This window comes from Pseudorca crassidens, chromosome 17 (genome assembly GCF_039906515.1).
Source record: "Pseudorca crassidens isolate mPseCra1 chromosome 17, mPseCra1.hap1, whole genome shotgun sequence".
In the NCBI taxonomy this organism is placed as follows: domain Eukaryota; kingdom Metazoa; phylum Chordata; class Mammalia; order Artiodactyla; family Delphinidae; genus Pseudorca; species Pseudorca crassidens.
In genome coordinates this window covers 77,900,831-77,921,941 of record NC_090312.1, presented here as the reverse complement: position 1 = coordinate 77,921,941, position 21,111 = coordinate 77,900,831, and the positions used below count along the sequence as shown (strand labels likewise).

The following is a 21,111-nucleotide window of genomic DNA, read 5'->3' as shown; positions in this document are numbered from 1 at the left end:
AATTCATGAGATTGGTGAGCCATTCGCTGTAGATGATAAAGGAGGAAGAGGAATTAAGGATGACTGTGATTTTCTTGTTGGTGTGATGCCCTGGGAACCAACTCCAGAGATAAAGAAATACTGAAGGAGATGCTGAGTTTGTTCTGAATTGTTGGAAGGATGGTAGGCAGGAAAATGAAAAGGAATGGATTCGGTTTTGGAAGTTTGAGTTTCAGCCCTGAAGGAATCAAAGTGGACATGTTCAGTAGGCAATTGGATATAATAAAAGTGAAATTAATTAAGATGGTGGCTGAAGAGATGGATTTGGTAATCACTGACTAATTTATACGTGTAGGTTGGGGCTATAGAACTGGATTAGTTCTCTCAGCTGAAGAGAAAAGATAACCAAATATGAGATGGTGGTGAAACCTCCAGTATTTAAGGCTTGCATGGAAGAAGAGCAGTTGTCACAGAATTAAGGGACCAAGGAGGTGGTTAAAGCTAGAAGTGATCATTTTCAAGGAGGTTGTAGGTAGATAAACTATATGGAAATATTTTATGGACGTAAACAGATCCTGTTTCCGGATCAAATAAATTGAGGACTGAGAAAAAGACTAGCTAATTCAATTTGGCAATCTGGAAAAGTGTTGGTGATTGTGAGCCAGAAACCCCAAGTATTTTATCCAGAATTAAATAGTAGAAGTCAACATATATTGAATAAGATGAGCTACCTGTAAATTTAACCGATCCTGACAAATGATCTACAGATAGGTGATTAAGGAGACTTGGGAAACACCACAGTGGCACTTGGATATGTTCTCTGCATTGAAAGATACTTTGATTACCTGAAGAAAGAATATGGTGTCTTGAAAGTGAAGTCAGTATTTGGTCAGAATAAGTGGTATTGTTATTGCTAGAGCAATCCATACTCTGTTGTGAGGTAAGAAAAGGGTTTCAGGCTCTTGTATCACTTAAGTGATTATCAGACTGTGAGATGATTCTTGAGGTCCCTCAGTAATAAAGTCTGTGATTTCTAATTATAATTTTTTTCTATACCATATGGGGAGATTTCAAATGTTAAAAATAGAAATGAAGAAAAGAGACAGAGGAATCTTAATTGCATATTGCTAAGTGAAAGAAGCCAATCTGAAAAAGCTAAAATACCATATGATTCCAGCTATATGACAATCAGAAAAAGGCAGGACTATGGAGACAGTAAAAAGATTAGTGGGCTAGGAGTGAGGGAGGGGCTGATAGGCAGAGCATAGGGGATTTTTAGGGCAGTGAAACTATTCTGTATGATACTGTAATGGTGGGTACATTATACAATTGTCAAAATCCATGGAATGGACGGCACCGAAAATGAACCCAGATGTAAACTGAGGGCTTTAAGTGATGATGTGTCAGTGTATGTTCATCAGTTGTAACCAGTGTTACCGCTGTGGTGCAGGATGTTGATAAGGAAGGAGGCTGTGCTCCCCTGGGGCAGGGAGTATATGAGAACTTGCCGTACTTGCTGCTCAATTTTGCTATGAACCTATAAAAGTGCTTTTAAAAATAAAGCCTCTTTTTTTTTTTTTTTTTTTTTTTTGCGGTACGCGGGCCTCTCACTGTTGTGGCCTCTGCCGTTGTGGAGCACAGGCTCCGGACGCGCAGGCTCAGCGGCCATGGCTCACGGGCCCAGCCGCTCCACGGCATGTGGGATCTTCCCGGACCGGGCCACGAACGCATGTCCCCTGCATCGGCAGGCGGACTCTTAACCACTGCGCCACCAGGGAAGCCCTAAAGCCTCTTTTTTTAAAACAGAACTGAAGTTTCACATCTCAGTTGTTCACCTATTTTGTACTTTAACACTTAAAAAATAATTTTCTGTTACAAATGAACTTATTTACAGAACAGAAACAGACTCACAGACTTAGAGAACGAACTTACGGTTACCAAGGGGGAAGGATGGGGGGAAGGGATAGTTAGGGAGTTTGGGATTGGCATGTACACACTGCTATATTTAAAATGGATAACCAACAAGGACCTACTGTATAGCACAGGGAACACTGCTCAATGTTATGTGGCAGCCTGGATGGGAGGGGAGTTTGGGGGAGAATGGATACATGTATATGTATGGCTGAGTCCCTTTGCTGTGTACCTGAAACTATCACAACATTGTTAATTGGCTATACTCTAATATAAAAATTTTTAAAACACACAAAGAACTAAAAAAAAATTTCTTTTCTTTCTCTCCTAGATCTGAAAGGTTATTCAAGGGTGTTAGAAATCTAAGGAGTTTGTGCCTTTTGTAATGTAAAAGAGAAATTGTGGATAAAAGAAAGAGAAGAAAACCAAGGTCAAATGTTTTGAAATTCCAATTTATTTTCAGTTAACTAGAATCTTAAAACATTCAAAAAACTTTGAACAAATAAAATAGTTCCTAAAACACACCACACACACACACACACACACACACACACACAGAGAGTAGACCATGTATTTGATTTGTCACTGGGCATTTTGACAATCATTATAGCATTTGACACTAGGGCCAGTCATTCAGCAAAATTATTAAGTGATTTATCTCTGCCTTAAGACAGGCAGCAAGTGACAAGGTATTCGTTGTCCTTCTCTCATTGAGCGGATAATCTAGAAGACATTGAACAGTTTAGTTTGCATCACTTAAGAAAGACCTTCTCCGGCCCTTCAAGTCTCTTTTGTTACTCTTCCTCATAGAACTTTATTTTCTTCTTTCAAATGGCAGTCATGGGCTTCCCTGTGGCACAGTGGTTGAGAGTCCGCCTGCCGATGCAGGGGACACGGGTTCGTGCCCCGGTCCAGGAAGATCCCACATGCCGCGGAGCGGCTGGGCCCGTGAGCCATGGCCGCTGAGCCTGCTCGTCCGGAGCGCAACGGGAGAGGCCACAACAATGAGAGGCCCGCATACCGCAAAAAAAAAAAAAAAAACAAATGGCAGTCATTATAATTATTTCAAATTACAGTTCGTATAGGTTATTTGTGCACTCATTCTGTTAAATTTCTCTCCCTGAGCTAGATTGTAAGGAAGGAAGCATATCAGCTTTCCATGTGCACAGTTAGCATTTGATGAAGACTTTTTGAGTAAGTGAATGAATGAATAAGTGATGACTGCCTTTGTGTTTTGTAAGTGCAGGTTGCTAACAAGTAAGCAGATTCGGTCTAGTGTGAGGTTACAGGCCTGAAAATGAGTAGGAAGTGGTGTGGTATTCAATATTCAGGTCTCCTCAGAGGGCAAGTAGGATGTATATAGAAAATTTGCCTTTAATTTGGGAATTTGGAAGTTACTCAAGACCTCAATAATAGAGTGTAGGAATGCTATTCAGATTATAGAGTCGATCCTGAAATGGATCAGCCAGAAGATAGAGTGAGCAGCTTTTCCCAGAAAAGTAGATCCCGAACACTTACTTGTTTGTTTGTTTGTAGGAGACTAAGATAAAATAAACTATAAAAGGAGGAAAATACTATGTTTTCAAAATATTTTCACTACTACAGAAAAAACAGAAGTGCATGAACACTTCACTGCATGAGTCCTGTGGTGTAGAGGCTGCTGGGAGGACCTGGTTGGTTGTCTCTGGGAGTTGCTGCCACTCTCATCTTTCAGATTGAAATGCTGAATGAATGCAAAAGGATGAAAAGCGTGTTTTGGATTGGTCAACACCTTTCACCCAAATCATCAGTCCTCTAATTCCCCAAGAAATGAGAGCACTGAAAAATCATGGCAGACTGTGTTCTCAGAGCACCAGACACCCTAGCTGCCTCTTTTCCAAGTACTCGTATGAAGTATTTCTTAATTTCTGTGAATTTTGTCCCTTAAATTTTTTTTCTTTTAACTTTCAGGTGTTGGTAAATCATGCTTATTGCTACAGTTTACAGACAAGAGGTTTCAGCCAGTACATGATCTTACTATTGGTAAGTTTTATAAAGAGATGAGAAGCATTTAGAAGTTTTGGGTAGTGGGAATGGAATGTGCTAGAGGGCTCATTCCATCAGTGATGAGTCAGAAATCAGTGAAACTAGATTTGTTGCTGTACAGAGTTTAGTCTCCATCACTTTAAAAAAATATAAGTATGTATAGTAAAAATAATATTCCCCAACTCTGTAAAAGTGGTTGGAATGCAGCAAGACATTAATACTTGATTTTGATTGTATTTAATGATAAAACAGTTGATTGAGAGACAGTATATCATAGGGAGGGGTTAAGAGCAGACTCTGAACCAGTTTGTCAGAGTTCACATCAGGGCTCTGCTGCTAACTAGCTGGGCAAGCCACTTTCCCACTCCATGCCTCAGTTTCTTTATCTGTAAAATGAGAAGAACAGTGGTAACCATCTCACAAAATTATTCTGAACAGTAAATGAGTTAATAAATATGATGCATTGAAACAGTGCCTGGCAGCGTGTTAAGTGCTTTAGGCTTACCTATAATTATTAATTAAGAAAAACTACCATCAAGCATTTTTTAGTTTCCTCAATTGTGAAGAATAAATGAGACAGTTACTGGTAAGGAATGGTCAACAAATATTAGCTGTTATTACTATTAGCTACACTAGTTTTTATTATTAGTGATATTATTCATTAATATGCAAAAGTGTAAAATTAAGTGAAAAACTAAAAACTTTAAGCATACTGTTTCAGGGTTCTTATCTGTTTTAAAAAAATATTTATACCCTGAAAGCTAAAGAATCTAGATTATTCTTCTATGGCTGTAGCCCAGTAACAATTAGAGATTAGTCAACCATGAAGAAACAAGGTAACTGGAAATCTAGTTAAACTTTACAATTGATAGCTTAATGTATCTTTTGAGCCAGTGACTGCTTATGTTCTATAGATATGATTAACTCACTCTTCATAACAAGGTGATTCTCATGTCCTGTGTACTTTTAAAATACCAAATCGAAGATAGAGTTTACGAATCAAATTATTAGATCAGTTAATAGTATTCAGCCAAGCCACATGTACTTTGTAGATATATTAAAATCTTTCCTTACTGGCTACTATCAATAAGAATATGTGGTTCTGTTTTCATTTTGATAGTTTTAATTATATCCAGTAATGATGGGTAAAACAGGTACTGCTCTTTCATGCTGATCGTCATGGTGCAGTTTAACTTTGGTGAGCTCATCCTTGTGTAGGATCTGCTCTTTGCTCCGTAGGTCTGAACCTTGAGGCCACCTCTTAGGCATGATTTGGTCCCGAGACAACTAGCCAGTTGTTTTTCGTATAGGGTACTAGACAAAAGTGTCTTCCTTTTCGTTGAAGCTTTCGTGTAAATTTCTAGTTGTTAGGGCACACCTGATTGGGCGGATGGGCCGGAACCTCACTGCTGTTAGAAATCGGCATAGGCTCTACTTGTGGGAGCCTATGTAAGGGGGAGTACACCAGAGGGGGTTTTTAGAAAACTGTAACCCATGTAACTGTACCAGCTGGCTTCCCTCTGGGTTCGCTGATGCGAGGCACTGGGAGTTAGGAGGCTAAAAGCAAAGTGAAGCTGAGGGACTTCTCCCCTCTCTGCTGAGACTGTGTGCCCTCCGTGGCTTCAGCCACAGCCCCTGCCCGACAGACCCACTGATGGTCTGGCTCCTGGGCTCTGGGAACCCTGGTTTCTCTCTTTGCCCCCTGGCCTAGGGACAGCAGCAGCTTCCGGCTGTTCCTAACCTCTGGGTTGCTTTACCCTCTGCTCCTTGGGCTTCTCAGCCCTTCCTTTAATGTAACCAGTTCCCTACTTTAAATCCCCTCTGTTTTAAATACCTACGTATGGTTTCTGTTTTTCTGGTTGGACCCTGACTACTATACCTTGTGACACCCATCACAAGAATTTATCTTTCTGACATAAAAACAATTTAGAAGGTAATTAGCACGTGTTTTTTAAAGGAATGTTGGAGTGATTGTTAAAATAGGTATAAGGCAGTATTTGATTCTGCTGCGTACTTGCCTTTGCTTGATGAGTAGAGGAGGGTATAATATAAAATAATAATGACAGTGGACCCATACCAAATATTTACTGTGTGCCAGGCACTTATTTTGTATGTAGTAACTTTTTTTTTAATTGAAGTATAGTTAATTTACAGTGTTATGTTAGTTTCAAGTGTACAGCAAAGTTATTCAGTAATACATACATATATATATATGTTCTTTTTCAGATTCTTTTCCATTATAGGTTATTACAAGATACTGAGTATAGTTCCATGTGGTATATAGTCGGTCCTTGTTGTTTACCTATTTTATATACAGTAGTGTGTTTACGTTAATCCCAAACTCCTAATTTATGCGCCTCCCCCCGCCCCCTCACCGCTATCCCCTTTGGTAACCAGAAGTTTGTTTTCTATGTCCTTGAGTCTGTTTCTATTTAAATAAGTTCATTGGTATCATTTTTTAGATTGCACGTATGTAATAACTCTTCTAATCTTGAAAAAAATTTATGAGATGGATATCATTAATACCATTTACAAATAAGAGAAACTAAAACACAGAAGAGATTTAATAACTTAGCTTACTCAGGGTCACACAATTAGTAGGTATCGATTATTGAATGTTCAGGAAATGGATACTGTGCAAGGATGCAAGTACTTACTCTACAAGGATGGTAATGATGTAGAGGTAATTTAGAAAGTGTGTATTTACCTTCAGAGTATTTTGTCCTGGAAGGTTGAAAGTGACTAACATCTAAGAAGAAAATAAGCATCACTCCCTGACTGTGTCAGGTAAATGAGGCCCGGCCTTTGGTTCCACAGGTAATTTCTCTGGCAGCCAAATTGGCTGTTAATTGAAAATGTGTCTGGGAAGAGAGCCTCAAGGGCATAGGGAATGATGGTTTATCCCATAAAAAAAAAAAGAAAAAGATAAGGAAAACTTTCTAAATGAGATTCTCAAGCATATATATACTTAAGGAAAAAGTTTAATAAAATTTTTTACTATCCAGAAGAGAAGTATGAGGTTTTTGGGTTTTTTGTTTGTTTCTGTGAGTTCTAGGACACTTCAGGTTTCAGTATTTTCTTTTGCCACATAGAACACAAAGGTAAAACCTGCATTGAACCCAGTTATGAGAAGGTAAATGGGAAAGAGTTAAGGTTTTTGAGGCTGAAATTGAATTGTTTCTGTTTCACTTGATAGGAAAACAGAAATCATAGTTTTTCAGTAATCAACAGTGCTTGTCAATTTTTTCTTTGGAGATGTATACCATTCTTTATCTTCTTATCATTCTTTATCTCATTCCTAGATAATATAGTAGTCTTTTAACTAGTTTCTTGACTTCTTGTTTTTTTATTCTCTGTCCTGACCTTATTAATAAGTGAATTTAAAATAGCAATCTTATTATATTTACCTGCTTTAGAACCAATCCTGATTTTCGTGTAACATGTCTTTAAAATTGGATGTGTTTTTAGGGGCAAAATCTTTGTTTAAGGACTTTTTAAGCTTCAGTAATCTCTTGTGTATTTACTTTGATTAAAGTGATAAATATACCAAAACTCAATTACGGCTTAAGTTAAGGAAAGGGAATATATGGAGTTTTATAAAGAACCCACAGGAGGGTGGGGACATGGACTTGGGAACGGGCAGGAATGACGCATCTTAAGAGGCCAGGAAGCAGAGACCATAAAAGCCATCCTACAGCAGATGATGGAATGGTTGCCAGTCAATTTTAGCATCTTTATCCCTCAAAGAAAATGTGGCACATATACACAATGGAATATTACTCAGCCATAAAAAGAAACGAAATTGAGTTATCTGTAGTGAGGTGGATGGACCTAGAGTCTGTTTTACAGAGTGAAGTAAGTCAGAAAGAGAAAGACAAATACCGTATGCTAACACATATATGGAATCTAAGGAGAAAAAAAAAAAGTCGTGAAGAACCTAGGGGTAAGACGGGAATAAAGACACAGACCTACTAGAGAATGGACTTGAGGATATGGGGAGGGGCAAGGGTAAGCTGTGACAGAGTGAGAGAGTGGCATGGACATATATACACTACCAAATATAAGGTAGATAACTAGTGGGAAGCAGCCGCATAGCACAGGGAGATCAGCTCGGTGCTTTGTGACCACCTAGAGGGGTGGGATAGGGAGGGTGGGAGGGAGGGAGACGCAAGAGGGAAGAGATATGGGAACATATATATATGTATAACTGATTCACTTTGTTATAAAGCGGAAACTAACACACCGTTGTAAAGCAATTATACTCCAATAAAGATGTTAAAAAAGAAAAATTTTAGTATCTTTATCCCTCTGCCCAGGATGTCATTTCCAGAGAAGGAGCATCTGCTTGCCCTTACCTGCCCACCCTTGGTGTCAGTCAAGGGTCTGTTTCTAATTTGCAGTTGTTTTTCATCAAATTTGACATTATGCATTGGATTTAAGAAATCTTGAATCCCATTGAGCCATGCAGATGTTTTTGGATTGTGGTTAAAAAGCCATCCATGACAGTGGAAGGAAAAATAGGATTTCTCTCTGTGGTTATAAACAGTAGATTCATGAGGGTTTCCCTGGTGGCGCAGTGGTTGAGAGTCCGCCTGCCGATGCAGGGGACACGGGTTCATGCCCCGGTCCGGGAAGATCCCACATGCCTCAGAGCGGCTTGGCCCGTGAGCCATGGCCGCTGAGCCTGCGCGTCTGGAGCCTGTGCTCCGCAACGGGAGAGGCCCCAACGGTGAGGCCCGTGTACCGAAAAACAACAACAACAAAAAAAAAAAACCAATAGATTCATGAAAAGGCCTCCATTTTGTCAACTATCTTGCTGATGTGTAGAATTTTCTACTTTAGAACATTCCTTTTAAATACTGGATATTTCAAAGAACATTTGTCCCATACTTAGTCACTGGTTTCTTTCCTCAGCTACTCGTTTTCGTGTCACTAACGGTAAGCTGGTGGATGGTTGTTTTGGGTGCCCCCCACCCTGTGGCACACAGTATGTATGAATAAATGCATGTAGATAGATAAATATGTAAACACTGTAATGGTTGTTTTTTGTTTTTGCGGTACGCGGGCCTCTCACTGTTGTGGCCTCTCCCGTTGCGAAGCACAGGCTCCGGACGCGCAGGCTCAGCGGCCATGGCTCACGGGCCCAGCCGCTCCGCGGCATGTGGGATCTTCCCGGACCAAGGCACGAACCCGCGTCCCCTGCATCAGCAGGCGGACTCTCAACCACTGCGCCACCAGGGAAGCCCCACTGTAATGGTTTTATATGACATAGTTTTATAGTTTTGCATTTTTCATTCTAGTACATCATGACTCCTGGGTCCCTTTCTTTGGCTTACCTGTATTTCTGAGTCTGAGAAACATACCGTTAGTTTCTTTGTATTGACTATGCCCCTAGGATGGAATAAGTAATAAAATATAGAGTGGAAACTCCATCAAGTTACATATTCTGGGAGGCTAACTTACCTTTGTACTCACTCTCCTAGTCACAGTTGGGGGAATTATAGGAGATGCTGAAATGGAATTCTGGCACTGGGCAGTATGCCCTTTCCTGGGCAACTAACTAAAAGCTGTTTTTCTGCCTGGATGACATCTGGTTTCTGGGGACCATATGTGTCTTCCCTTCACCCTGACTCTGATGTAAATACTGATAGAACACACTCCAAGCAGTAATGATGTGGTGTAATGTGAGTGATAGACTTCTTGCAGAGTCGCCTTCACAGTTGTTTGCTATTCTGAAATTACCCCCTCTTTTTCTCCTCCTCCTATTTTGATGATTAAATGAGTACTTTCAAAAGAGCTGGTATATGCAGGGAGAAAAGCCAGAGTAGTAAACTGGTAAGTGTAAAGTTTGTATTCCCTTTGACCTGCAATCCTATTTCCTGTAATTTGCCAAGAATCATAATCATAAGTTGAAAAATTCATTTCAGCATCAACTACTTAGTGAAAATTTGAGGACAACCAAAATTTGTAGCAATAGAGTAACCAACTTAATAAAATGCGTGTATATAGAGAGATAACACACACACACAGGAATATTATGCAGCTATCAAAAACAATAGTATAGTTTTATATATTTTTTGATTTGTAAAGATACTTTGTGGTATGGAATAATGTTGATGACACAGTGACTGAAAAGCAAATTGCAGAACAGCATTTATGTGTTCCCATTTATATAAAATTGTATACTTCTGTGTGTATTTTATTCATGGAGCAATGTCTGAAAATATGTTTAAACAATGGTCATCTCTAGTGGGTGGATTTGGAGATTTCTTTCCTAGTTGATAACCCATGCTGGGAACCAAGACGATGATGTTGAAATTCATCTGTCCGTTTTAGTGAATTTTATTACACACTAATAGTTTTTAAGAAATTTTAATATTTGTGATTAATAATTATGGTTCTTGAATCTCATTTCTAGATTTTTTAAATATTACAGAGCCTGCAAAACATGAAGACCACAGTTGGTTTCTTGACTACACTAGACTCAGATATCTTAGTGTTTTAATTATATCCTTAGCCTCTGCCTTAGCTTATACATTTTCTAAGGATAGGAGCTGTATTTGTTAATCTGTATATCACTTGGCATAACATGTGCTAGAAATAGACAGCCTTTTTTAAAAAATCCTTAAATGTGAAATATATTCCCACTAGTTTGTATAACAAAACATTTTCTGTCCTATTCAGGTGTAGAGTTCGGTGCTCGAATGATAACCATTGATGGGAAACAGATAAAACTTCAGATTTGGGATACAGTAAGTATAGCAAAAATACACTGTATGACCTCAGTAAAGTTGTTCTATAAAATTACATTATACATTTGTTCTATTTTAATGTTATTTTATGCCTGTTATGGTTTGTTAGACACCAACGCCCCTGCAGCCATGGTGGAAAATGTGGTACCAGAAAAGATTCATTTTTATTATGCAGTGTTTTCAAACAGTGGTACCCGAGGTGTCAGGTTTTGGTGAACATATTTGAGCGAATGCTCAGTCTATGGGATCTAAACAGAAATGCTCTAGAAACTATGTTTTTAAGAAAAACAAGCAGTATATCTAACATACACATAAGAAGTAAAATACATGAATGTCAATACGATAGAGTCACTTGATCTGACAGTTTATTCATTTATTTTAAAAGTATGATTTAGTTCCAACCACTTGAAGCTACCTTGCTCCAGTTCCTGATTCTGTCATTTATATTCATTGAGTGCCTATTACATATCTTGTTATGTAGTGTTTTAATGGTTCTCATCTGAACCACAGAAAATGATTTGAGTGACTTTTCTTTGTCTTCCTATATTATGCATAAAAGAGAAGTTACTTTATTATATACAATGGATGCTTCAAGGTAGAGGTTCCCAAACTTTTTTGTCTGAGAATCCCTTTATACTTTAAAAAATTAGCGAAGACCTCAAAGAGGCTTTGCTTATGTGGCTTATAGCTATCAATATTTACCATATTAGAAATTAAAACTGAGAAGCTTATTAAATAGTTAATGATTAATTCATTGTACAATAACCATAATAAACTCATTGTATGTTAGGATAAACGATGCAATTTTTATGGAAATTAACTGTTTTTCCAAAACAAAAAAACTGTATTTTTTCCAGTGTGAAGAGTGCCATTCTGTTACCTTTTGAAAAATCTCTTTACTGTCTGCTTCGTAGAAGACAGCTGGATTCTCATATCTGCCCCTGTATTGAGTCTTATGTGTTGTTTTGTTGAAGTACATGAAGAAAATATAACCTCACACAAATAGGTAGTTGGGAAGTGGAGGATCTCATGGACCCTTAAGGACTCAGGGACTCCCCAGGGTCAGGGATCACAATTTGAGTACCACTACCTTAGGGCAGTTAGGACTTTATTCTTCACAGAACCCCAGTTGAGAAAAACCAAAATGTCTCCTACAAAGAGCATCTCTCTAAACTAGTAAATGAAATATAAAATATGGGGAATTTTATCATCATATACCCCGGTCTTTTTTTTTTATTTCCCCTAATCATGCAGTCGTAGTGTCTCACCTGTCACCTTTAATAGCCATTATTGAAGGAAGGCACCTTGAAGACTATTCAGTCTCACAGACTGGATTCTCAAGAAGACCAAGCAAGTTTCTGAAGGCTGATCCTTCCCATGCATCACACAATCATCCTTGAAATGGAAAACCCCAAATCTCTGGCTTGCTCTGTCCCAGAGTTATACATTGGGCTCTGTGTTTTTATGCTTTCTTATTTCCTCTTTTTGCAGTAAAGATTTATGCTTTTACCATTTCTTAGTGTTTTCCCCTCCCAGCCAGTAGCATCTCATAACTTTCTGGATTTATATTCTTTGAGGCGACATGACTTCAAAACTGCATTTCCATGCAAGACAAAAAGTCAAATATGCACAGTCCCTTCTTTCCTGAAGATTTAAAATTAATGATCTCTAACCAAAAGGAAGTATTTTCTACTTCTGTATTAAAAGTTTCACTTCTTTTTCAGAAGGATTGTTTTAACATAAACCACCTTGCTTCCTTAGCTAATAAACTTGTGCAGCACACATCCTGCAGTGTAGTGTGAACCAAACTACTTGCTATTCTTTAATAAATATGTTTTTCATACCTTGTACTTTGCATAAATACCTGCTTTGCTTGAAGTACTTTTTCCCCCTTTTCTGTTTAAGACTAGCTCAGGTATCAATACTTGTGGAGCCTTTCTGACCCCCATGGGATAGCTGGTGTCCCCTTAAGATTTTATTCATATTTCTGTTATAGCTCTTACCCCGTTGTTATTAGAGTTTTTTTGTTCCCATATTTACCCTCCTCAGAATAAGCATCATGAGGGAAAGAACCATCTATGTCTTATTCAACTTTGTGCCTTGTTTGTATTCTTAGTTTATACTGGTTGATGCAATGTTTGGTAAATTTTACTGAATGAATGAGTGAAGTATCTATCTCATTCTGTCTAAGCAACTTTAGGATCATTGGAAGTGCTGAAAAGATACCATCTACTAAAGTACATGGTTTCAAAAGGAAAGATTAATATAGTAATAAAAATTGTATGATATTTTAGGCACAAACCACCTCATTGTAGTTCATTTTGTTTATTCAGTTGTTCTTCTATCCTTAAGGTATTCTGTTAAATAATCCCTCCCCTCTTTTCGAAACTTGAACAAATCGTTCATTCCCCAGTTGTTTTCTAGAATAACTAGTCATGCCTTCTTTTGATAAGTACCTTTTTTCCCCTTAGTTTATGAGTTAATTGTTTTACCTGCAGTGATCTTTCAAAAGAAATCTATAATAATTACTTATGCTGGACAGTATGAAAGGGGAATAGAACAAAAACAACCCTCTTGTTCACACTTACTCTGAAGGGCAGGGGGTGGTCTTCTTTCCCCTTTGTCTAACACGAAGAGACTGGCGTCTTTGAAGACATTGTGACCCCCCCCAGAAAGAATTCCAGGGCTTCCAAATGAGGGTGCTAGGAACCATGGCCAGATTTTAAGGACTGTTCAAAAAACTCTGTTAACTTATGAAAGTTTCTTGAGTCTCTGCCCTACAGACAGGTTTTCCTCTTATCATTGGTTTTCTTCTTTCATAGCTAACTTTTGAAACTCTTTAATGGATGTTATCTGACACACATGAAGGTTGCTCCCACACTTAGTTTATATCTGGTGAAACACAGTTTCCCATATCGTTAACGTTTTGCAGCGTGTCTATACATTTGTATAGCACGCTGTGTTTTTAGTAGCAAGGGTCATGGCTGTTCCTGGCCCAGGATATTTACAAACTCATCCCAGAGTCCTTCAGGGAATAATTAGCCAAATATTATGGTTTGTTTCATCAGCCTTAAGAAACTGAATTTTTGTTCCCAATGACTGAGTCTCAGTATCTTAGGATGTTTGTCATCCGTTGTGTATCTGTTTCCATTCACAATAAAAATAAAAATAAATGTAAGGGGTTTTCCTTGCAAAATTTCCACATCCAGCATCTTTGCTTTCTTTCAAAAATAGTAAGTACAGCTGCCAACAGATACTCCTTGAAGGCCTTGCCAGAAGCAGTGATAATAGTTATCAGTGTATCCTTTAAAGCACTTTCCGCTGCCCCTGTTGTAACCTTTTTTCTTTTACGGGAAGTCAAATGTTTGATATTCCTGGTGTCTGTCAAGGTAAGTCAAAGGAGAAACATGCCTTGTACCCAATTCCATTCTCACTCTCAGACCCTCATCCAGTTTTTACCTACCTTTTTCTATTCTTGCTTGTCTTTTGCTTTTTGTTACTTTTTCAGTTGCCTTCCCAGCATATCCAAATTTTATTCTCCCCCAAAATTTGTAGTATGGATGTTTTAAGTCCATGTGTCTGTTCAGCTTCCCTGAAAATATTCTTACATTAGACTGACAAATATTTTTCCCATCAAATAAAAGTGAGTGAAACTATGTAGAAAATCATGTGAAACCTATATGCTGAAAGTACCTTTTCAGCAAATGACAGGCATTTTTTGGTCCTTTGTAAAATGTGTCAGTTCATATCCACCTTCTTACCCCCAAAATGAGAATTTTTGTTGTCTCAATGGAGCAGTGAGGATGGGTGACCAGAGTTCAGGCGCGCTAGAGAAAGAGCCTGGAGCCAAGCCCCGGGGAGCAGTCCTGCCTCTGCCAGTCCTTGCTCCCACCCCTCCAGCCCCCCAGCCCCAGGAGCTGAGAGGCCTTTGAAGGTCCAGCTGTTTCACCTCCTTTGGCAGCTGTTTATCAACATTTTCTTGAACAAGCACAGGGACAGGAAACTATCTTAGACATGTCATTCTACATTAATGTCTACCTCCCACCTGTGGTCTCCAGTTTCTCTTATATGGCAGTGTTAGAAGAATCTGAAGTCAGCAATTGCATCCTGAGTCTTTTTTCAAAGTAACTTTTCTTAAATTTGTTAAAGCATTCAACATCTTTTCTTTCCTAGATAGTCACAACCTTTATTTCTCTTACCAGAATCTACTTTAATTTCTGTATGAAACTCCTTTAAAAGACCTAGAATTAAATTGTCCCAGTTGACTTTTTCTCCATCCTTGCTGTGGTCACTGAGGCAGCCTAAAAATTACTGTGATTCTTACTAATCTTGCTGTCGTCCCAACCAGAAGTCTTGCTCTTGTGTGTAGATTTGAAAATCTTTTTCCTCGATGACAGCAGTTCCTTGATCACAGGTCTAGATTTTTAAGTTGAGTCTGTTTAGTAAACTACCTGAGATTCCATGCTTGAGCACTGGACAACTTATTTGGCTACTTAGAAATCCTTTTTTTCTTTTTGGCTCTTGGCTGTGTTCTGTGTAGCTGGAGTTGCTAGATAAATGACTAACAATGAAAGTAAGAGGTATTACTGTAATATTGATTCTCACAAATCTTAATTTTCTAACTTCATTGGCTGTTTGGGATCAATCAAGATAACATATTTGAGTGTCCACTATAAATATACTTCAGTGTTCTGAGTTAGGCTCTCCCTCAAGGAGAACTAAGGAGGAAAAAAGATAAGCATTTGAGCAGTGTGTTCATTTTATCTAATCAATAGTATTAGAACCAAATGATCACATGAAATTGCTTTTGGATTTGTGAGGAGAAAAGGATAAGTATAGGCTGTGGTAGGCAAGCTTCCTAGCTTTGTGAGAAGATTAGGGGGCTTGAACTGGTCCTCAAAGGGAATAGAAATTGGATAAATAGATAGAGGAGAAAGATTTTCAGGCAAAGACTTAAACAGAGGCACAAAAGCAGGAATATTCAGAATATGGGCAGAATACCAGTAAGAAAAAAAATGGCTGTATGACCAAGACTTTTATTGAATAATAATATAAAATTCTAGAGAAACAAATAGAGATCAGATTCCCAAGAGCTTAGGACTTACATTCAGGGTAGAGATTTTTTTTAACAGTAGCTTGATGTGTGTGAAGTTGTATATTATGGAGATAACAGAAGAGGAGGAGTTAAGTTGCCAGATTGGTTACTACAAAAATTGTTTCAAAGAAAGACAGGCACTCAGAGAAGCCAATTTGGGGGAATCTTTATCTGGCAATTGGAGGTCAATTTTAAAGGTATTGGGGCAAAGAATCAAGTTTATTTAATTTAACAATCCTCACATGAAAAATGGAGGGCTACAAGGCTTCTTTTTCACACGTGTTCTGTGGCTCTAATTTTAGTAGTAAGTGTCCTCAAAATGAACATGCCTGTTATCTCCCGAGGCGGACTTTTCTGTACTGCTTTTTTGCATATCTGGTATCTTGCTGATTTTTTTTTTTTACCCAGAAATCACAGAGCTGTATTGTGAGTTGGCAGCTCATGGTCTACTCTGGCTGTCCCAACCAGGTTTTTCTGGTGCTGTTCACTTAGTTCCTGTCTCATGAAATGCATTTTCCTTTATACCCTTAGCTGCTGTTAGGAGTCCCCCTTTTTTTTAAAAAAAAATCCTGGGCACAAATTTTATTTTATTTTGTTTATTTTTTATAAATTTATTTATTTAGTTTTGGCTGCATTGGGTCTTTGTTGCTGCGTGCGGGCTTTCTCTAGTTGTGGCGAGCGGGGGCTACCCTTCGTTGTGGTGCACGGACTTCTCATTGCGGTGGCTTCTCTTGTTGGGAGCACGGGCTCTAGGCACGTGGGCTTCAGTAGTTGTGGCACGCGGGCTCAGTAGTTGTGGCTCGTGGGCTCTAGAGCGCAGGCTCAGCAGTTGCGGCGCACGGGCTTAGTTGCTCTGCGGCACATGGGATCTTCCCGGACCAGGGCTCGAACCCGTGTCCCCTGCATTGGCAGGCGGATTCTTAACCACTGTGCCACCAGGGAAGTCCCAGGCGTCCCTTTCTTTTGATACAAAGAATTCTATATCCTGTTCAGTTCCAAGTTCTAAAATTTCTTTAAGCCAGCATCTTATAGTGAAGAGGATCAAAAACATCTATATGCCCTAAGTTGACGTTCTTTTTCATTTAAAACAATATCAGTCGATCACAGTTTGAATAGGTTTATATTAAAATGCTTCTTAAAAATAGATTACTTTGCTTTAATGTGATCAAGATAACCATTGGGCTAGCTTTCTGCAGTTAGTTGTTTAACAGTTTGTTTATAGCTGGAGAAGCTGTAATAAAACACGTTATCGGGCAAGACTTATGTTAAGGCTACCAGCACCACTGACAGAGACTAGGCCAGAGTGTGGGGTGTTGTCCCGACAAGCCAGGTCTCCAGATTTTGGAAACTTCTGAACACTGATCTTCGCTTATTACACAGTGATCCTAAATTTCAAGGTGCACAGTTACCTTCACAGCCCTCACTTGGAATGTTTCATTTTTTATTTGCTGGAGTTTTTGATTTTGTAATGATGGGCAAAATCCATCCAGATTCAGTGGATTCAGTATAAACTGATGCATTATATACATTATTTCCATATTGCAACATGTTTGTTCTTTGTAAAACAGTTCAGGAGGAATGGGAATGGTATATAGATATGTGCTTTTCCTAAACTTTTTCCCTTTCACTATTTCTTATCTAGACTGGAAACACTGAAGTTTTAGATCTTATAATTCTTCTATAAGATCTATAGCAGTGTACAGTTAACCCTTGAACAACATGGGTTAGGGTTGCCAACTCCCACACAGTCGAAAATCTGGGTCTAATTTATAGTTGGTCCTTCCTATCTGTGGTTCTTCCTATCCGCAGTTCTTCTGTGTCCGTGGATTCAACCAGCCTCAGGTTGTGTAGTACTGTATTGTTTGCCATGGAAAAAAACTCCACATGTAAGTGGACCCACACAGTTCAAAACGGTGTTGTTCAAGGGTCAACTGTATTCATTTTAACTCCTCCCACAAAAGGTCCCACCAAGATTGATTTAAAGAACTTTTACCATTGCTCATTGTTTAGGCTTGGGAGATACAAGAGCCTAAGCTTGATTTTCATTTTGAACTAATATTTATCTTTTTCTGTATTGTTTACCACATGATCCTTCCTTGGTATATATAATTCACACTGTTCTAGTCCTTAATTTTCCCATGCTAAGCAGTTAAAGAAGAAATTCCCATAATGCTTGAGTTTTGAACTTGGATTTGAAAGGATTTTTTGGGAAAGATGTGTCTCAATAAATTATATAAAAATGACTAATTAATTTCATGCTTCCAGCTAGTATCATCTAGTGTTTTAACCTCAAACTCTGTGAAACGAGTTGGCTATTTTTACAGCCCTTTTATGTGATGGCTTTCTCAGTATCTAATTTATCATAAGACATTATTCTAAGTGCCAGAAATGCTTTCGGGTTACCGAAAGAAGGTCTAATCTTTAGTTTCCACTTGGGAGAAGTTATTTTTACTGAATCTTAGTATGTCAGGACTTACTGATGTCCACTCATTTAGGTGGGATGGAGTAATGACCATTTTGTGCATTTGACTGAGACATTAGAATTCATTCTTTCACTCAGCAGGCTTTCTCTGCATGCCTGATGTGTGCCAGACCCAGTGCTAGGCACTGGGGCTGGGGGACAGGAGTGTAGTGGGATGGCAACAAGAATTACAGCATTGAGTATCAGTGTTAGCACAGGGCAGAACCTGACTGTCCATGTGCATTCTGAGGGTGGGAAGGGCTTAATATTTACACTTGGAGATCAGAACTCAGAATATGGAAACATGAGTATTTTTCAAGGACTTAGTAGATTTTGAATACAAAAATTGTGAACACTGGCTTTGTTTACTTAATTTACATACTTATTTTTTCTCAAAGGTAGAAATTAAGTGATTAAAAATGAAAAAGTGTTTTTGATAAGAACTGTCTCAATTTTAAACTCAGAGGCAAAAGGCATATCCCACACCAGCCTTTCTTAAGAAGCAGAACATTAGTGCCACTGGTAGAAGGGAAAGTAACTAATTTTGCATAATCTCTGAAGTCTGTTTTCACAAGTGGATATAAAGATGACTTTTTGTCCTGTTGCCTTTTGACAAGCATTTTATATCAAATAACAGAAAATTGATTAAGTGTAGAGAAAAAAATTTCATAAATTCAGAACCATTTTCTGTTTTTCATAATAAAATGATTGCTCAAAGAATTCCATCTGATGACTGTTGAAAGCTCACTGTAGTTTATGATATAACTGATAAAATCTGCATCCTTGGCCTTCCAACAACCTTTACACCAGCAGATGGTGGGCGTAAAGATGTCATTCATCATTTATTTACAATGGACTTTATTTATTCTAGTGTCAACAGCTGCCCCAGGGAGTGGGTTATTGAATTCAAATGTGAGGCTCTGGGTTATTTGCTTCCTTTCAAATTTGTCTTCAGAGCTTAGTTGCTAGGAGTCCATTCTGTGCTCTAATAATGATTCATGTATTGTGAAGCCATTCAGTAAATTGGGTTGTCAGGGATTGCCAAAAAAGGTTTAGAGGTCTTGTTTTGGGGGGTGGGGGGTTGTGGATTGCATGTGCGTCTGGTTGACTTGAGCAGTAGTAGTATAGTATTATGTGACTTTTTCCTAAGACTGGTGAAGTTAGGATTTCTTCTTTTCCTTTATGCACTCATTCCCTACCTGTCCATATTCTACATATGAATAATAAGAAAATGTAGAGGACAGTTTGTTGAAGGAAACTATCAACCTTTTCTTCTCTCCTCACAGGCAGGGCAAGAGTCCTTTCGTTCCATCACAAGGTCATATTACAGAGGTGCAGCAGGGGCTTTGCTAGTGTATGATATTACAAGGTGAGAACGTGGAAATTTTTTGGTTCAGTGGTCAGTGCAGAGAATCTTTCTAAATAAATATGATTATCAGTAATAAAAGTATAGCTTTGCCTTTATGTCCTGGCTATCTGCCTTTAAAACTTATGTATCTTGAATTAACTTTAAATTTACTACAGAAATCTGTAACTAAGTTATTCTCTTATATTAATAAGCACCCCAAGTTGATCGATTTAGTAATGATATTTATACATTGGAATTTCCTAAAGTGAGGTTACATTTAATTTCTAAACTGAACTATAGTCAGTGAGCTCTGACTCCAGATACTGTACTTAAAATCTGTTTCCTACTTGGACATGGCTAAAAATAATTATCTTTAATGGAATGTATACTGTTCATTGTACACCACTAGGGGAAATACTTTGAAAACAGTAATCAAATTATCATTTATGTTTAGAAGAGACACATTCAACCACTTGACAACCTGGTTAGAAGATGCCCGCCAGCATTCCAATTCCAACATGGTCATTATGCTTATTGGAAATAAAAGGTAAAAAGACTCTTTTAAAGCTTTTTTACATAATGATGAAGACTGGATAGCTGTTATATGGTAACTGTTTATGTGGTAACTGCTAAAGTGCCTGTCTCTTGTACATTGTGCAAAATATAAGTTATTGATTTCTTAAATTATAAAAATTTCAAGATACTAAGATGTTTCTTTTGTTTTTTTAAATGCATATAATAAGCTTTATTGGAAATTATTATTTGAAATAGTTTTTGTTGGAAGCTATACTTTAAAGAATACTCTTAAGTAGTTTTATCTGATTAGTAATTTAAAATAAAACCCACTGATATGTTTGGTGGTTAGGTCACTGTTCAGTATTATCAAAAATACTTGGCAGTGTAAATAAGGATCTGTGCAGAACTCAGAAAAATATTTTTTTCCCTTCTTCATGACTTAATGTGTATTATATGACTTAATATAATACATAGATTAATCAGGTGTATTTCTACTTAAAGGCCTGAAACACTTCTAATATTGTTTAGTAGATATCACGTTAGTACTTTTAAGCTTACCTCTAAGACTTACATATTAGTGTCGTGCTCATGTTGTTTTTTCAATCTTATTTTACTTTATATATCTAGGGATCATTATTTGCAGTGAATGTCCTTGTGCTCTACATTTAAAATGATAGTACATGGGAAAACAGTTTCTTGACCATAGTTTCTATAAACTTTCAAGAGTGTAGGAAAGTTTTCATTAGTTTAGTAGAAAATTACAGTGGTAACAATTAAAACTAATATTTTTATATTTATTTATTTACTTATTTATGGCTGCATTGGGTCTTTGTTGCTACATGACGGCTTTCTCTAGTTGCGGCTGGCAGGGGCTACTCTTCATTGTGGTGTGCAGGCTTCTCATTGCCATGGCTTCTCTTGTTGCAGAGCACGGGCTCTAGGCATGAGGGCTTCAGTAGTTGTGGCACGAGGGCTCAGTAGTTGTGGCTTGTAGGCTCTAGAGTGCAGGCTCAGTAGTTGTGGC

At 38.1% G+C, this 21,111-nt stretch overlaps 1 protein-coding gene across 1 annotated transcript in view; it reads left to right on the top strand.

Annotated features, from left to right (window-relative positions):
* RAB2A (RAB2A, member RAS oncogene family) overlaps positions 1-21,111 on the top strand; it is a 76,005-nt gene that overhangs the window by 24,282 nt on the left and 30,612 nt on the right. Inside the window, exons 2-5 of the mRNA XM_067712254.1 lie at positions 3,841-3,912; positions 10,600-10,667; positions 19,510-19,592; positions 20,026-20,118. Coding sequence (XP_067568355.1) covers positions 3,841-3,912; positions 10,600-10,667; positions 19,510-19,592; positions 20,026-20,118 — 316 coding nt within the window. The remainder of the gene's footprint in view (positions 1-3,840; positions 3,913-10,599; positions 10,668-19,509; positions 19,593-20,025; positions 20,119-21,111) is intronic.